This window comes from Dendrobates tinctorius, unplaced genomic scaffold (genome assembly GCF_039654945.1).
Source record: "Dendrobates tinctorius isolate UK_male_01 unplaced genomic scaffold, ASM3965494v1 ptg000064l, whole genome shotgun sequence".
Classification (NCBI taxonomy): domain Eukaryota; kingdom Metazoa; phylum Chordata; class Amphibia; order Anura; family Dendrobatidae; genus Dendrobates; species Dendrobates tinctorius.
In genome coordinates, this window is record NW_027361732.1 from 14,936,334 (window position 1) to 14,954,439 (window position 18,106).

The 18,106-nt window shown below is 39.4% G+C and overlaps 1 protein-coding gene across 2 annotated transcripts in view; it reads left to right on the forward strand.

Moving 5' to 3' along the window:
• The window catches only part of VWA8 (von Willebrand factor A domain containing 8), a 670,166-nt gene that overhangs the window by 398,108 nt on the left and 253,952 nt on the right, over positions 1-18,106 (forward strand). For both annotated transcript variants that reach the window (XM_073580317.1, XM_073580318.1), the window contains exons 36-37: positions 1,387-1,585; positions 11,802-11,883. In XM_073580317.1, coding sequence (XP_073436418.1) covers positions 1,387-1,585; positions 11,802-11,883 — 281 coding nt within the window. The remainder of the gene's footprint in view (positions 1-1,386; positions 1,586-11,801; positions 11,884-18,106) is intronic.

The following is an 18,106-nucleotide window of genomic DNA, read 5'->3' on the forward strand; positions in this document are numbered from 1 at the left end:
GAAGAGGCAAAGCAAACTGTGCGTTGTGGAGTATATGCTCTGTATACAGCATATTTCATTGACATGCCATATGTGTCTGTGTAGTTAATGGACATTACAGAATCATATTACTATTTTAAGTACTAATAATGAGAAGTCAAAGATATTTTCAGAATTGTGATCTAGAGACTATGTTGGAAGTCCATAGTCACCAAACCAAAGCCTTTCGAACCTCTTCCTGCCTGTTGAGATCCATGGCTCTTTTTCTGATTATTAGGTCCAGATTGATGTAAAACGGGCATCATGCAGCAATGATGATGACTTTCTTGCCATGCTAATCAGAAGGTAGGAGGAGGTTTGTCGGCCTTTGGTCTGGCATCTATGGATTACAGACGTGGCCTCTGGACCATTCATCTCTAGAAGACAACTATTACTGCCATTGGTACCATAAATAGCGCTTATTATTGCATTTTATGTAAAATGAATTTACTGTATTATTATTTTTTATAATATATTTGTACCATATGGCCTGTACATTTAGATTTAAAATCTCATCTAAAAAAAAAAAAACTCCTTTGTAAGGTGGAAATAATAGTGCAGTGCATCTGGATTAGTTCCAGATATATCTTTCTAGAGTATGTGTAATATGCATCATGAATGAAAACGTTCTGCTTATTCTGTGATTCTTAGGGCCCCGTCACACATAGCGACTCACCAGCTATCCCGACAAAGATGTGAACTTGTCGGGATCACTGGTGTGTCAGCTACATGATCGCTGGTGAGCTGCCAAACAGGCAGCTTCACCAGCGATCAGGACAGCGACACGCGGGTAACAAGCAACGCACGTTGCTTAGTTACCCACTGTGTACCTTAGTTACCAGCGCTCTGGTGCAGGGAGCTGGTAACCAAAGTACACATTGGGTTTCTAAGCACCGCGCGGCGCTTAGAAACCCGATGTTTACCTTGGTTTCCAGCTCACTGATCGCTGATCTCCCGCCTGCCACACGCAGCGATGCATGCTGGCCAGTGGGAGACCAGCGATCAAAAAAATGTCCTGGCCATTCTAGGACTATCAGTGATACCCGGCAGGGGGGCCGGTTGCTGATACCTGTCACACACAGCGATCTCGCTGGTAAGACCGCTGTTGCGTCACAAAACTTGTGACTCAGCAGCGATCTCGCTAGCGAGATCGTTATGTGTGACAGGGGCTTTAAGCCAGAATGTCTAAGTGTGAAAGCCGATCTCCACAGTGGTGGAAATCCACACAATGGTGCGAGCTTACTGTATTAATACTATCAGCTCAGTGCAGATCGGACTCCTGAGCTCTGGGGAAAGCCATGGCCTCTGGAATAAATGCTTATTGCCATAACATTTGCTGTGCATTTTATTTGTTCTTTTTTATTGCAGTCTCCTAGTGAAGTTTACAGCTGGAAGAGAAAACATCCTCTAGGCAATCCAGCAGGTTCTCCGAGTAGTGATCACTTTTTCCAGCCAACCAAATTTGCAAACTTAAAGAGAACCAATTGTGTGAATTTATTAGAGGCCAACCAAGTGGTCCGAGCTGTGTCTTCTACAGATGTGCCATTAAAAGAAATCTACCCCAAGGGTAAAACTTTCATCATTTGTTTTTTCTTCATTACACAAACTTTTTTTGCATTGCATTTAAATGACTATGAAGTTTTATAATCTTGTGAGAAGTTAAAATAGGAGCATTAAAGAAAGTTAAATGATCTATATACAGCCAGTGATATAAAACACAATATGCAATGGGGGCATTAACATTTCAGTATTAGCTATGATAATTATCTAATAATTCATGAGAATGGTAAAAAAAAAATGTCAAACAGTTTCTCTTACTTTCCTGCGCTGCCTCTTAGGCTTTTGTTTTTAATTTGAGAGCAAGTACTGTCTGCTGTAATGTGAGACTACTAATAAGTAGTACTATAATGTGTAAGTTAAAAGGGTTTTTCCATTGACAAAGTTAATTTTAAAGTTGATTTTAATCAATACATCTTGGAATAATAATTTCCACAATCGGATGTGTTAAAAAATGTTCCTGTGCTGAGATAATCTTATACATGTGTCCCTGTTGTGTACTGTGTAATGGCTGTGTCTGACCGTACAGGGACATGGTCTGATCATACCACAGCTCCTGGGCAGGGGAGGAAACAAAAGAAAATATACCAATAGCACAGCTGATTCTTTTTGTGAGGTAAAACATTTCCTTGCCTGTTTTTTAAAAATGTTTTACCTCAAAGAAAGAATTATTTCTAATGCTGTCCTGTCTGTTTGCTTTTTTCTTTCCCCTCCCCTGCCCAGGAGATGTATGATCAGACCACGTTTCTGTACGGTCAGACACAGCCATTACGCAGTACACAGCAGGGGCACATTTGTAAGATTATCTCAGCACAGGAACATTTTTTTAAACACATCCAATTGTGGACATTAATATTGTTCCAAGATATATTGATTAAAATGTCATTGTTCATGGGACAACTCCTGTAAGTACTTGTAATGTAATACTAGCACTCTCAGCTGTAATGTTATACTACTGTACTGTGATACCACAAGTACTGTCAGCTATAATGTGATACTACAAGTACTGTTAGCTGTAATGTGATATTACTGCACTGTGATACAAGTACTGTCGACGGTATTTTGATAATGCGAGTACTGTCGGCTGTAATATGATACTACTATACTGTGATACTTCAAGTACTGTCGGCTGTAACATGATACTGTACTGTGATACTACAAATACTGTTGGCTGTAATATGATACTACTGTACAATGATACTACAAGTACTGTTAGCTGTAATGTGATAGTACTGTACTGTGACACAAGTACTGTCGACGGTATTTTTATAATGCGAGTACTGTCAGCTGTAATATGATACTACTGTACTGTGATACTACAAGTAATGTCAGCTGTGATATGATACCACTGTAATGTGGTACAAGTACTGTCAGCTGTAATATGATACTACTGTACTGTGATACTACAATACTTCCGGCAGTAATGTGTTACTGCTGTACATACTCCATACTGCAGTGCTCATAGGGGTATTCCCATCTTAGTACATGATGTCATAATGCTAGGATATGCTATTACAAGTTGATCGCTGTAGTCTTACCTCTTGGGCTCTTGCAAACTAAGAGTGAAGGAATCACCTCTCTGCCTCAGTACTGCATTGCCTTCATTACTGCATTGCCTTCATTACTTTTCCTTGCACAAAGACCCTTTTGGCTCCACTGCAGAGCAAGGAACTGCAGCTTGTGACCAGGAATGTCTGTATGCAGAGGGAAAAGTGTGAAGAAGACCGTGCTGAAGCAGAGTTGTGGCTTCTTCATTTTCAGGATTGGCAGGGGTTCCAGAGTTCGGACCCCCATTGTTCGTTAAATAAGGGCATATGCTCTTAAATATGTAATCACTCGCGAAAATAGAAATACCTGCTCCGGACCCTTATCTTCACTTTCTCCCTGTAGCTGCTGCTCCAGTAAACTAGCTATCGAGGGTTTAAATACTATTTACCTACAATTTGACCCTATATCTGTGGATCTATATCATTTCTCAAGTTCACTTTTAGGCAATAAGGAATGTATGGAAATCCCAATGAGTAGATTGTCCGTTTCATGACTAAGGGTGCTTGGACACCAGAAACGCGTTGATAACGCAATGCTCTGTACTATCTATGCTGATGTTTCATCCTCTATTTGAGAATGTTTTAAGTGAATAAAGAATCTGTTTTTTCACTTCATCGTTGAGTTGGACAATCTATTCATTGGAATTGTTTTACTCCACGACATGGCGGCTCCGTGCGCCGATTTGCAAGATGTCTATATTGGTGAGCTGGATTTTTCTTTATTTATAATGTATGGAAATACTGGTTTTATTTGAAAATGTCACAAGTCCAAGATCTTGTCGTAATTGATCCATATGATTATTTAGACATTGTTTTCAAATCACCCTGCACATATAAAATGGGGTTTGATTTAATATACTTGTATGTGATTTACTTATGAAAATAGACTAAAGCACAGTGACAGGCTTGGGGGTGATCTCATCCTCAGTTAAGACGGCCTGAATTTCCAGTGTCAGGCTGATGTAATCTCAGCTGGATATATGTGACAAGTGCCTGACAGCTTGATCAGAGATCAGAAAAGCTTGTCATGCTGTTACGCTCATCTCATCTGATCTCATAAAGCTGGGCAGCTATTCCCATGAGAGCCAGCGCTCAAGAATAAGGATGTATTAGTGGCTGTGATGTCATTTCGGACCTTTCAGTATTGACGCCCTCCCTTCAATAGTGCTTTTCAGAAACACATTGAAAATAAAATAAGCAAAATTGATTGTTATAAAATATAACGTTTTGCTTTCATAGTCATCTATTCTGAACTAAGCTTGAGTCTTACAAATGCCACATCATGTTATGTGCCGAGTGCAGGGGAAACATGAAAAAGCCAGATTCTGTTCCCATAGAAAACATCATAAATAATCACTACTGACATTATCTAGAATCACTTAATCACTGTATTACAGTTCTTCCCTTATCTGAGGAACTGATGAATCCCTTGGGGAAGAGGGGTCTCTGTTTAGGGGTGAGCCCCTCCATCAGCAGTAATTGGTACTACACATTAATCGGACAACCCCCTTCTCAATCCCTATGTTTTCTCCTTTTAAAATAATAACAATTATACTCACCTCTGTTGCTGGTGCCATTCCAGCAGTGTCAGCACTGGCTTTCCCAGGGATTGCATAACATAATTGTGTCACGCAATCCCTGTGGCTAATAAGCACTGGCTTCACTCTTCCCTCCTTCAAACAAAGCACATACACCTGGAGGAAGTGAGAGCTACTGCTCTCTCACTTCCTTCGGATATATGTGATTCGTCTGAGGGCAGGGAGAGTGAAGCGGCTGCTGATTGACCACAGAGATCGTGTGACATAATAATGTTATACCATACCTAGGAAAGCCAGTGCTGACACTGCTGGAATGGCACCAGCAACAGAGGTGAGTATAATTGTTATTATTTTAAAAGAGGAAAGCATAGGGATGGAGAAGGGAGTTGTCTGAGTAGTGGATAACTCTTTTCATGCAGCATGTACAGCATGTAACCTCTCATCATTCACTTAACAAATATAGTTTATTATACTGTAGCAGCAAAGATAAATTTGTGAAACAGAGTCAGAAAATATTTCATTTAGCTGAACAGTGGACCCCAGGATCAATGGCACAGCTGGTTATCCATGTACAGCGCTTCAGAATATTTTGGTGTCATTGGGATACAGTTTATTACATTCTGATTGTTAGAGTTGGTTGTTGGCCAATGTAGCGCTAATTTGACATATTCGAGGTCACTAATGCTGGGAATCTTGTACATTTGTGCTGTGTTGTCTCTCTGCTGATCTGAATTGGGCTATTGATACAAAAATTCTGTGTTAATTTAGTCTTTCTTTAGTATATTCTTGAACAGTGTGAATTTGAGGTGACAAATGAATTTCACATCGTGTGTGCGAAGAATGTGAGAAGAAAGAGGCATATTTTTACTAACTGTGAAGAAGCTTTTACTGCAGCCACATTATTCCTTATACCACATAGGCAAGCAGTTTCTTTTGGAGAAGATGTAAATAGCAGGGGACAAAGTTTTGCTGTTTGTGGTTACCATATCTTACCTTATTGTTGCTTGTTGAACTGCTTTTCTACATATTAGTAACAAAGTAACATAGTTATTAAGGTTGAAGGAAGACTTTTAGTCCATCTAGTTCAACCCATATCCTATCCTAACTTGCCCTAACATGTTGATCCAGAGGAAGGCAAAAAAAAACCCATGTGGCAAACAGTAAGCTTCACATTGGGGAAAAAAATTCCTTCACGACTTCACATATGGCAATCAGACTAGCTCACTGGATCAACGCAATATTAAGGAAACTAGTGTATATACCCTGTAATATTATACTTTTCAATAAATGCATCCAGTCCCTTCTTAAATTTTATTAGGGAATCACTCATTACAACATCATATGGCAGAGAGTTCCATAGTCTCACTGCTCTTACAGGAAAGAATCCGCGTCTGTGAGTATGGTTAAACCTTCTTTCCTCCAGACGTAGAGGATGCCCCCTTGTCCCCGTCACAGGTCTAAGAGTAAAAAGATCATTAGAAAGGTGTTTGTATTGTCCCCGTATATATTTATACATTGTAATAAGATCACCCCTAAGCCTTCGATTTTCCAAACTAAATAACCCCAAGTGTAATAACCTGTCTTGGTATTGCAGACCCCCTAGTTCCCTAATAACCTTGTGTCTCTTCTCTGCACCCGCTCCAGTACAGCTATGTCTTTCTTATACACCAGAGACCAGAACTGTACACAGTATTCTAAGTGTGGTCGCACTAGTGACTTATATAGAGGTTAAATTATGTTCTCCTCATGAGCATCTATGCCTCATTTAATGCATCCCATTATTTTATTTGCCTTTGCAGCAACTGCCTGACACTGGCCATTAAATGTGAGTTTGTCGTCCACCCATACACCCAGATCTTTTTCAGTGACACTTTTGCCCAGTGTTTTACAATTAAGCACATAATTATACATCTTGTTCATTCTACCCCAGTGCATGATCTTACATTTATCCCCATTAAAGCTCTTTTGCCATTTATCAGCCCAAGCTTCTAGTTTACATAAATCCTCCTGTAATATAAAATTGTCCTCCTCTGTATTGATTACCCTGCAGAGTTTAGTGTCATCTGCAAATATTGAAATTCTACTCTCTATGCCACCTACAAGGTCATTAATAAATATGTTAAAAAGAAGCGGGCCCAAAACTGACCGATGTGGTACCCCACTGCTAACCGTGACCCAGTCCATGTGTGCTCCATTAATAACCACCCTTTGTTTCCTATCCCTGAGCCAGCTCTTAACCCACCTACACATATTTTCCCCTATCCCCATTGTTCTCATTTTGTGTATCAACCTTTTGTGTGGCACCGTATCAAAAGTCCATGTACACCACGTCCACTGCATTCCCTTGGTCCAGTCCGGAACTTACCTCTTCATAAAAGCTTATCAGATTAGTCTGACAGGAACGGTCCCTTGTAAACCCATGTTGATATTGGGTCATGAGGTTATTCTTCTCCAGATACTCCAGTATAGTATCTCTTAGAAAACCCTCCAGGATTTTACCCACAGTTGAGGTTAAACTTACTGGCCTATAATTTCCAAGTTCAGTTTTTGTCCCCTTTTTGAATATTGGCACCACATTTGCTATACGCCAGTCCTGTGGTACAGACCCTGTTATTATGGAATCTTTAAAGATTAAACATAATGGTCTATCTATGACTGTGCTTAATTCCTGCAGTACTCGGGGGTGTATCCCATCCGGGCCCGGGGATTTGTCAATTTTAGTGATTTTTAGACGCGCCGTACTTCCTGCTGGGTTAAGCAGCTGACATTTAATGGAGAATTTTTATCCCTGATCATGTTATCCGTCATGGGATTTTTTTGTGTATTAGCAGCGAAAGTTCTGCAGCATTAGAAGCACAAGATGAACGACAGCGCTTCTTGATTATGATCAAGTGAGAGATTTATTATGCTTCAGTTTTAAAAATGCAATGCTTTGTGCCGTATTTAGTAATGACCCTTTATAGTAGTATGATGTCCATCCATAAGGTTGCATGTGTTACTGTTAGAGACCCTAAGGCCTCAATTCATCAAGGCTGGTATGTTGGAGTCAGGTGCTCCAGATTCATTAAAACGCCTCCTAATGAATCAGGCTTGTCTGCAAAGTGGTATGCGCTTCGCCACGAATCTTACTCCAGTCACGGACTGGTGGAAGACTTCTGGTGTAAAGTATACCACAGCTAGACATGAATTAGACGAGTTATAGCAACATTCTCCCGTCCACCCCAGCTTTACCCATTTTGGTGGAGCATCACAAAACTGGCTTAAAATGCTAGTTGCTCAAAAATGTTGCCACTTATCAAAGTGTTTTACACCAGATTTCCTTCAAAAGCACTTTGATGAATTGAGGCCTACATTTTTACAGTAACCTTGGGTGTAGACGGCTGCTGCCATCTAGTTGTAGTGTCATGCTTCCGTCCGCCACAGCTGTACAGTCCTTGATACAGACTCTTGCCAGCCTGCCTGCCAGGGCAAGTCAAGTAGCAGTGTGACTCTGAGTGCTGCTCTATCACTCGTGAAGATCCACATCTTTAGACAAGTGATTATAGTTTATTTTTTGCATCCTCTGCATCTTCTTTCCTCCTGGACCCCCACCAGCACCTTTTCACACAAGACCCCTCCAATTAGCTCTCCTATCTAAGGGGGACAAATAACCCTCTATTCTTTGTTGGATGCACTTACCGCTAATTCCACCAGGCTGCTCATTACTTCTGAATCACTGGCTAGTAGGATATACAGATGCCAATCACCTGGGTAGCAGAGGAGTGTTTCTTTTTCTTGCAGTTCAGCACTGCTGGAACCTACAAGAGTAACATCTGCTCATCAACAACCTGAAACTCAGGCCAATGCTTCTTTCCCTTATTCACTGGCAAGAAAGTATTATGGCCCATTAGGGCAGAACCTCCAACAAGGCAGTCATGAAAGCAGGATCTTGGATTATACTACAGTGCTACATTCCAGTGATCTTAAAAGCCCACATACTTGGAATAGAAAACAGCTGGGGCTGGGGGAAGGGCTCTCTACGCACTGTAATATTCTCCATGATTTGCCAATTTTGAGCATACTCCAGGCACCAACCTCGTGTCCTCTAAGATAGACCACGAGGTCCTCCCAGTTTGTTTCCCAAACTTATGATATTTTATAATTACCTCCATGGAATCTCTTTTTTGTCCCCTACATTTTCCCATTTCTCCCACTTCTCCAAGGGTTCTCAGGATGGTCACAGTGCAAGTAGTTCCAGTGATCTTTGTGCCCTGTGACTGGCCAAGATGCTCCTGGTACACGGACATAGTCAGCCTAGTCGCAGACATTCTATGGCTTCTTCTAGATTATCTTTTGTCCCATGATCATACACCCAGCTCACAGTAATTGTGTTATGGAAGCAGCTTTTCCAATCATATTGGCCATATCGTGATAAAAGCGAGGGAGCCTTTTTCCTCTCACATTTCTCACCATAATCTGGAAATTATATTTCCGTTGATTTAATGAGAGCCATATCTCTCCAATGATTATTTCTCTTCTCTAAATCCTTTTTTTTAACACTCTGGCCTTGCTTTGTGCATTATTTTTCAGAAGCCTTTAGGTTCCAAATCTCATGTTGAAACTTCTTCAAGGAGTTGCCCCCTCAGTTCCTCCATAGTGACCTCTGATACATCTGGGAGACCTTTCCTTTCTTGGAAGGTGGTGTTCTTGTTATTGTGATTTTTTTTCTGTAGGGGGTTCGAGATGATGGAGCTTACCCTGTTGCTTGCTTTTTGTAATCTTCACCAAACACATGGTAGTCCTCCAACCAGTAGCCTACTTCCTACCCAAGATGGTCTCTTACTTCCACCTCATTAAAGACATTGTGCTCCCATCCTTCTGCCCTTCTTCTTCCCAACTTAAGAAAAGGATTCTCCACAAGATGAATGCTTTAAGCGTAATCTTGTTTGTCATTCCAGAGTTGCAAGGGTCTCCCAGCTTCCAGTCAGTTAAATTCCCTTGATCACTTCTGCCCTCTTTATGGATCATGGCTCACCCTACCCATGTGGTGGGTGACTCCTGCTCAGTGTGACATCAGGCTTCAGCTTTTCAGGTTTTAAAGGCAGCTTCATGTTTTTCTGTGCACTATCTATTTCCTGTGTTCCCCAATGAAAAAACAGAGAAAAGAGGATTTTTTTTTATACTCATTGTAAAATGTATTTCTCATCGACATCATTGGGATACACATCTCTGAATCTTGTATGTGTGTCTTTTGGTTCAGTTGTTCTTTTCTCCGTTCTCTTTTAATGTTGCTTCACCTACTGCTTATCTCTTACTTATTAGATCAGTACCAGTAACATGGTATAGCCTAAGCCTAAAATGAGCCGACTTTTTAATTTACGTAGTCTCAGCTTCCTGATAGCAGCAGCCTACACCCATGATTCCTGTGTCCTCCAGTGAAAGTTATGAAACAGAGACTCTACAATGAGCATAACATGTTAAGAGGAAGGGTCTAAATCACCAATATTTGTCTGTTAAGCTAACAGTGTGGTGCTAATCAAGGATTTCCAGGTATCTCAGACCTCCACCCCCCTTTCTTTTTTGACTGCTAGGTCTACAATTAATAAAATACCCATTGTACTGAATATTTTGCCAAAAACGATGTATCAAACTGCTCACCTTCTGCTGCCGTATACCATGACGGACATTGATTATACAGGGTTCCAAGCTGACCAATTCCTTTAACAATGTGTATATGAATATGAAGTGGTCCATTTTTAATGTGCATTACAAAAGTCTTATAAACGGCTGGATTTGTAGACTGGCTGCACCTAAGGGCTTGCTGAATGACACATTTATGTATATATCTTGTATTTCAAAGACAAGTAGTCTCAAGTTTAATTTCGGTAATTACTTTGTTATACCTACTGAGATGTATTCCATGTGACAGATCGGATGTGTCATTGGCTATTAATATTTTTAAAATATCGGAACAAAGTTAATCTTTGCTTAATCCTGCTCCTTTTATATAGACTAAGGAGCTGGAGAATTTTCAACTTTCACTGTATAGTTGCTGCAAAACAACAGTGATTATGCCCTATCTGTGATCTGAATGTATCATTTATACAGCATTGCATATAACGTTATTTCCTTCCTTTGATTACTTTTTTCATAATGTGAAGGGTCATCCATCATGTTGCAACAGTCCATAAATGTAACATACGTCAAGAAGACTGAAGGAATGTCAGAAATTCTATACTTTGCTCTTAATAGGCTTCTCAGGTTGTGCAATGCAAACATCCCATTGTACTGTATGTGACTTAATCAGAATTATTGTCTCCACTTGACCTGATTTTTATTCTTGTTAAAATTTCTTTTTGTGGACACTTAGTTTTCTATTTTGATTTATGAAGAAATATAATTTAAAGAAAATATTTAATGTTGAAAATTGTATTTGATTTGCAAGCAGGACTTAATCAGATTAATAAACTTTTTTGGAATCAATTTCCATAAAACTTATATTTTATTCATTGACATTAGTGGTGAGCGAGCGTGCTGGGATAAGGCATTATCCGAGTATTCTCGTGTGCTAACAGAGTGCCTTCGGCGTGCTCGAATAATGTGTTTGAGTCCCCACGGCTGCATGTCTCATGGCGGTTTGACAGCTACAACACATACAGGGATTTGCAGGACATGCCTGTTTGTTAGGCAATCTTTGCATATGTTGCCGCTGTCGAACAGCCACAAGACATGCAGGCACATGGACTTGAACATATTTTTTGAGCACGCCGAAGTCACTCAGCACCCGAATATGCTCAGATAACACCTTATCCGAGCACGCTCGCTCATCACTAATTGAAATATCTAGAGTTAGTCTGCATGTGAGTGCAGTGGGCAGTCCGACTGACTCACAGTCTTCCTTGTATTACTGTGCATGAAAGATATAACTGTAAGTTACTAGTAGGACAACATGTTGGACTCATCTGCAACAGCATAGATTTCAATAAATAAAATACAAGTTATACTGAATCTTTTCCAACAATCTTGTATATCTTTCTGCTCAAGTTCTCCTTCAAGCCATGCTGTCTAAAGATTAGAATGTCCAACTTGACAGGTTCCTTTTGACATATTATCTGTAATCTATATTTTTTCTGATTCTTATTCAATTTTTTTTCTCTTGTAGATGTTCTTCCTCAAAATGCATCTTCATACTTAGAAGTTACAGATCTTAATTTGAAGAAACTAAAGTATATTCCAGTTCCAAAGTAAGATATTTGTAATCTATGTGTACTCTAGTGTATCATTGGATATTATAATAGTAACATGTAGAAATTAACCAAAATGGATCCTTTTTTTCACCATGCGGTATAGACACAGATTAGCTCTGTATCAATGTTTCCTGCATTTCCTGGTCTTTGGAGGATCCAAGAAAAGCACTTCTGAGCATCCGCGCTGCTTTAGTGATAAGTATTCTTCAGAAATCCATATAAATCTTTCAAGTTCTTTATTATATGTACTACAGAAACTACGCGTTTCGAGGTGACAAACCGCACCTCTTCTTCAGGTTACAGTACAGAGTTGTGATCGGTTTATACAAATGACAGCTTTATATGCTGTGTAGGCGTAACCCCCCGTTGTGAGAAAAGGGCGTCAACCTGCACATGCTGCACATAAAGATATTTGAAAAAGACAAGCAAAGTGACATATATATATAGAAAAACATATATTCGGGATCGTGATAGTATTGTGTATCCTATTCAGACAATCAATGCAATAATATGGACTTTTATAATTAAATAAAAAGAAATATCTGAAATATGTAGAACACAAAAAAAAAGGGAACAAGAGAGGATAAGAACCAGTTTCATTGTGGTGAGTTTGAGACAAATGTCTGGCGGTTTCACCACTGAGCTATCATGAGTGATGAGCTACCAGTGGTGAGGAGTAGTGGAGAGTAATTACTCATTTGATATAACTAGTGAAGATAGAGAGTGCAAAAAGTTTCCTCTTACCAATAGTAGTGATAAATGGGAGTGTATAAAAGGAGCTATATTTAGAGAAATTGTGTATGTTAAACCGATGTTTTTTTTTGTTTTTTTGTTTTTTTTTATGTTGTCATTCACATGGCAGATCTATGAAAGAACTAGAAGCATATTGCCACAATTCCCAGTGTGCAAATATGCGAGAGAAAAATATAAAACCAAAGTGTTTAATTTAAAGATGTGTTTTAAAATTATTTAAAAAATTATTTAAAAATAATTTTGTGGGGAAGTTTTTAAATCCCAAAAACCAACTTAATGAAAGGACTGATACAAATTAAAAACAAATGTATTTAAAAATGAGAATTAGCGGTGAACCCAACTATAATATAATTATGTCCACCAGAGAGAGTAGTGCTGAGTGAACTAGAATGACCCAAGGGATCCCTGAGGTATATCCCGGCCAAGAGCGTAGTAGGGGAAAAAAAAAAAAAAAACATTAAGAAATGTATCTCACGTAACATATATTATTTTCTCATAAAACTTCTCAATTCACCAGATAAAATGTGAGGATAATTTAGTACACTTTAAAAAATTTTTACAAATAAATTAATATATTAAATATACAGAAAAATATGAAAAACATTCCTCAAGGTAAGACTTATATAAAAATATCGCATATTTCATTTAAACCTTTTGGATTAATAGTATCGAGTCGATAAATCCAATAAATTTCTTTTCTACTAAGTTGTAGAAATCTATTCGGAGCATTTTCAGGTATATGATCAATGGGAAAAAATGTTAGAGAAGAAAAATCATTTTTATGATGTAGGGCACAATGTCTAGATAGTCCATGTTTCATCTAGCCAATCCTCACATTGTGCCTGTGGGAGTTCATCCTTTTTCAAAAACACTGAGTAGTTCGTCCCACGTATTGTTTTCCACAAATACATTGTATTAAATATATAATAAAACTTGATTCACATATTTAATACAATGTATTTGTGGAAAACAATACGTGGGACGAACTACTCAGTGTTTTCGAAAAAGGATGAACTCCCACAGGCACAATGTGAGGATTGGCTAGATGAAACATGGACTATCTAGACATTGTGCCCTACATCATAAAAATGATTTTTCTTCTCTAACATTTTTTCCCATTGATCATATACCTGAAAATGCTCCGAATAGATTTCTACAACTTAGTAGAAAAGAAATTTATTGGATTTATCGACTCGATACTATTAATCCAAAAGGTTTAAATGAAATATGCGATATTTTTATATAAGTCTTACCTTGAGGAATGTTTTTCATATTTTTCTGTATATTTAATATATTAATTTATTTGTAAAAATTTTTTAAAGTGTACTAAATTATCCTCACATTTTATCTGGTGAATTGAGAAGTTTTATGAGAAAATAATATATGTTACGTGAGATACATTTCTTAATGTTTTTTTTTTTTCCCCTACTACGCTCTTGGCCGGGATATACCTCAGGGATCCCTTGGGTCATTCTAGTTCACTCAGCACTACTCTCTCTGGTGGACATAATTATATTATAGTTGGGTTCACCGCTAATTCTCATTTTTAAATACATTTGTTTTTAATTTGTATCAGTCCTTTCATTAAGTTGGTTTTTGGGATTTAAAAACTTCCCCACAAAATTATTTTTAAATAATTTTTTAAATAATTTTAAAACACATCTTTAAATTAAACACTTTGGTTTTATATTTTTCTCTCGCATATTTGCACACTGGGAATTGTGGCAATATGCTTCTAGTTCTTTCATAGATCTGCCATGTGAATGACAACATAAAAAAAAAAAAAAAAAAATACATCGGTTTACAATACACAATTTCTCCAAATATAGCTCCTTTTATACACTCCCATTTATCACTACTATTGGTGAAAGGAAACTTTTTGCACTCTCTATCTTCACTAGTTATATCAAATGAGTAATTACTCTCCACTACTCCTCACCACTGGTAGCTCATCACTCATGATAGCTCAGTGGTGAAACCGCCAGACATTTGTCTCAAACTCACCACAATGAAACTGGTTCTTATCCTCTCTTGTTCCCTTTTTTTTTTGTGTTCTACATATTTCAGATATTTCTTTTTATTTAATTATAAAAGTCCATATTATTGCATTGATTGTCTGAATAGGATACACAATACTATCACGATCCCGAATATATGTTTTTCTATATATACAGTGGGGCAAAAAAGTATTTAGTCAGTCAGCAATAGTGCAAGTTCCACCACTTAAAAAGATGAGAGGCGTCTGTAATTTACATCATAGGTAGACCTCAACTATGGGAGACAAACTGAGAAAAAAAAATCCAGAAAATCACATTGTCTGTTTTTTTTTCATTTTATTTGCATATTATGGTGGAAAATAAGTATTTGGTCAGAAACAAAATTTCATCTCAATACTTTGTGATATATCCTTTGTTGGCAATGACAGAGGTCAAACGTTTTCTGTAAGTCTTCACAAGGTTGCCACACACTGTTGTTGGTATGTTGGCCCATTCCTCCATGCAGATCTCCTCTAGAGCAGTGATGTTTTTGGCTTTTCGCTTGGCAACACGGACTTTCAACTCCCTCCAAAGGTTTTCTATAGGGTTGAGATCTGGAGACTGGCTAGGCCACTCCAGGACCTTGAAATGCTTCTTACGAAGCTACTCCTTCGTTGCCCTGGCGGTGTGCTTTGGATCATTGTCATGTTGAAAGACCCAGCCACGTTTCATCTTCAATGCCCTTGCTGATGGAAGGAGGTTTGCACTCAAAATCTCACGATACATGGCCCCATTCATTCTTTCATGTACCCGGATCAGTCGTCCTGGCCCCTTTGCACACACAGAAACAGCCCCAAAGCATGATTTTTCCACCACCATGCTTTACAGTAGGTATGGTGTTTGATGGATGCAACTCAGTATTCTTTTTCCTCCAAACACGACAAGTTGTGTTTCTACCAAACAGTTCCAGTTTGGTTTCATCAGACCATAGGACATTCTCCCAAAACTCCTCTGGATCATCCAAATGCTCTCTAGCAAACTTCAGACGGGCCCGGACATGTACAGGCTTAAGCAGTGGGACACGTCTGGCACTGCAGGATCTGAGTCCATGGTGGCGTAGTGTGTTACTTATGGTAGGCCTTGTTACATTGGTCCCAGCTCTCTGCAGTTCATTCACTAGGTCCCCCCGCGTGGTTCTGGGATTTTTGCTCACCGTTCTTGTGATCATTCTGACCCCACGGGGTGGGATTTTGCGTGGAGCACCAGATCGAGGGAGATTATCAGTGGTCTTGTATGTCTTCCATTTTCTAATTATTGCTCCCACAGTTGATTTCTTCACTCCAAGCTGGTTGGCTATTGCAGATTCAGTCTTCCCAGCCTGGTGCAGGGCTACAATTTTGTTTCTGGTGTCCTTTGACAGCCCTTTGGTCTTCACCATAGTGGAGTTTGGAGTCAGACTGTTTGAGGGTGTGCACAGGTGTCTTTTTATACTGATAACAAGTTTAAACAGGTGCCATTACTACAGGTAATGAGTGGAGGAAAGAGGAGACTCTTAAAGAAGAAGTTACAGGTCTGTGAGAGCCAGAAATCTTGATTGCTTGTTTCTGACCAAATACTTATTTTCCACCATAATATGCAAATAAAATGAAAAAAAAACAGACAATGTGATTTTCTGGATTTTTTTTTCTCAGTTTGTCTCCCATAGTTGAGGTCTACCTATGATGTAAATTACAGACGCCTCTCATCTTTTTAAGTGGTGGAACTTGCACTATTGCTGACTGACTAAATACTTTTTTGCCCCACTGTATATGTCACTTTGCTTGTCTTTTCCAAATATCTTTATGTGCAGCATGTGCAGGTTGACGCCCTTCTCTCACAACGGGGGGTTACGCCCACACAGCATATAAAGCTGTCATTTGTATAGACCGATCACAACTCTGTACTGTTACCTGAAGAAGAGGTGCGGTTTGTCACCTCGAAACGCGTAGTTTCTGTAGTACTTATAATAAAGAACTTGAAAGATTTATATGGATTTCTGAAGAATTCTTATCACTAAAGCAGCGCGGATGCTCAGAAGTGCTTTTCTTGGATCCTCAACTTATGATACCTAGTGGACGCTGTCCACCTGCACGAGCTCTGCAGCAGCTATATGACTGCAACAAACGTTGAGAGTGGTTGTGTCTGAACACAACCCATAAAGGGTGAGTACTCCACAGTACTTTTATATTTTAATTGATTTATACCAGGTGAAGCCCTATGTCTGCGCCCCCGCCCTTGTTTTCTCTTATGGTCTTTGGAGGAGGGATTCTACCCCCTCACAAATGTCCACCCCGTCCCGTAAGACCATGCGTGCCGATGGCATCCACTTACTTTCAGATGGAATGATTGGACTTTAGAATTCAGCATTCCTGATGTTTGTTTCCCCATTGTCAGTCAGGGGGAGAGTCAGAAGGCCTTCATACACATTAGCTTGTCATTCAGTAATGCCAAAATCAAATCTAATATTTATCAGCGTTTTAGGTCATAATAGCAAATTCCTATCTCATGACTATTTGCTTCCTGGTCCTTGCTTAAACCTGGCTTAGAGGTAATGAATGTCATACAGTCTATGACGGAGAAACAAAAGACAAGTAGACACAGTCATAGAGTGAACGTTGGGCATAGGAAACAATATTCAATATTTGAAAGATTACTGTATTGTAGGGTTTACCTATGTTATGTTTAGTGCAAGAAGTGGCATCTGATAGCTAATGCGCTAAATAGCAAAAGTGCAAATCACTTTAAGAAATATGATGTTTAATTCCTGAGACACGAATTAGACAATACGCTGTCCGCTGCTTGTTATTCTGGCAAATCAGTCTCCAACAGTAGAGATCCGATGGGTGACGGGACGTAGGGCTGGATCTAGCTATCATAGGCATATGCTATATCTGACTGTCATTCTCGCTTCCAGTGAGCATAAAAGCAGAACAGACACATGAGCTTTCTCTTTGGGGCACGCATTTGATGAGACTTGGTTCTGATAGATATGCCATGTATTATGGGCAGAACCAAAGACTTATAGACATGGTCTCCAACTGAAGTGGCGGTTCCTGTGAGGGTATGTGCACACGCTGCGGATTCTACTGCGGATCCGCAGCGGATTTGGCCCGAGGTTCCGCAGCAGATTCTGCTGCGACGTACAGTACCTTTATTTCCTATGGAAATAAAAAAGCACAGTGCCCATACTGCGTTTTTTTCCGCACGGATTTGCTGCGGTTTACAATCCGCAGCATGTCAATTCTTTGTGCGGATTTTGCTGCGGTTTCCTACCTTCACCATTGTGAGGTGAGAAACCGCAGGGCAAAACCGCAGGCTAATCCGCAGGTCTTTTGACCTGCGGACTTACCTGCGGATTTTACAAAATCCGCAGGGAGAAATCCGCAGCACCTAAAAACTACGTGGACACACAGCCTGACAGTGCTGCTAGAGGAAAGACCGATAAAGTGTGA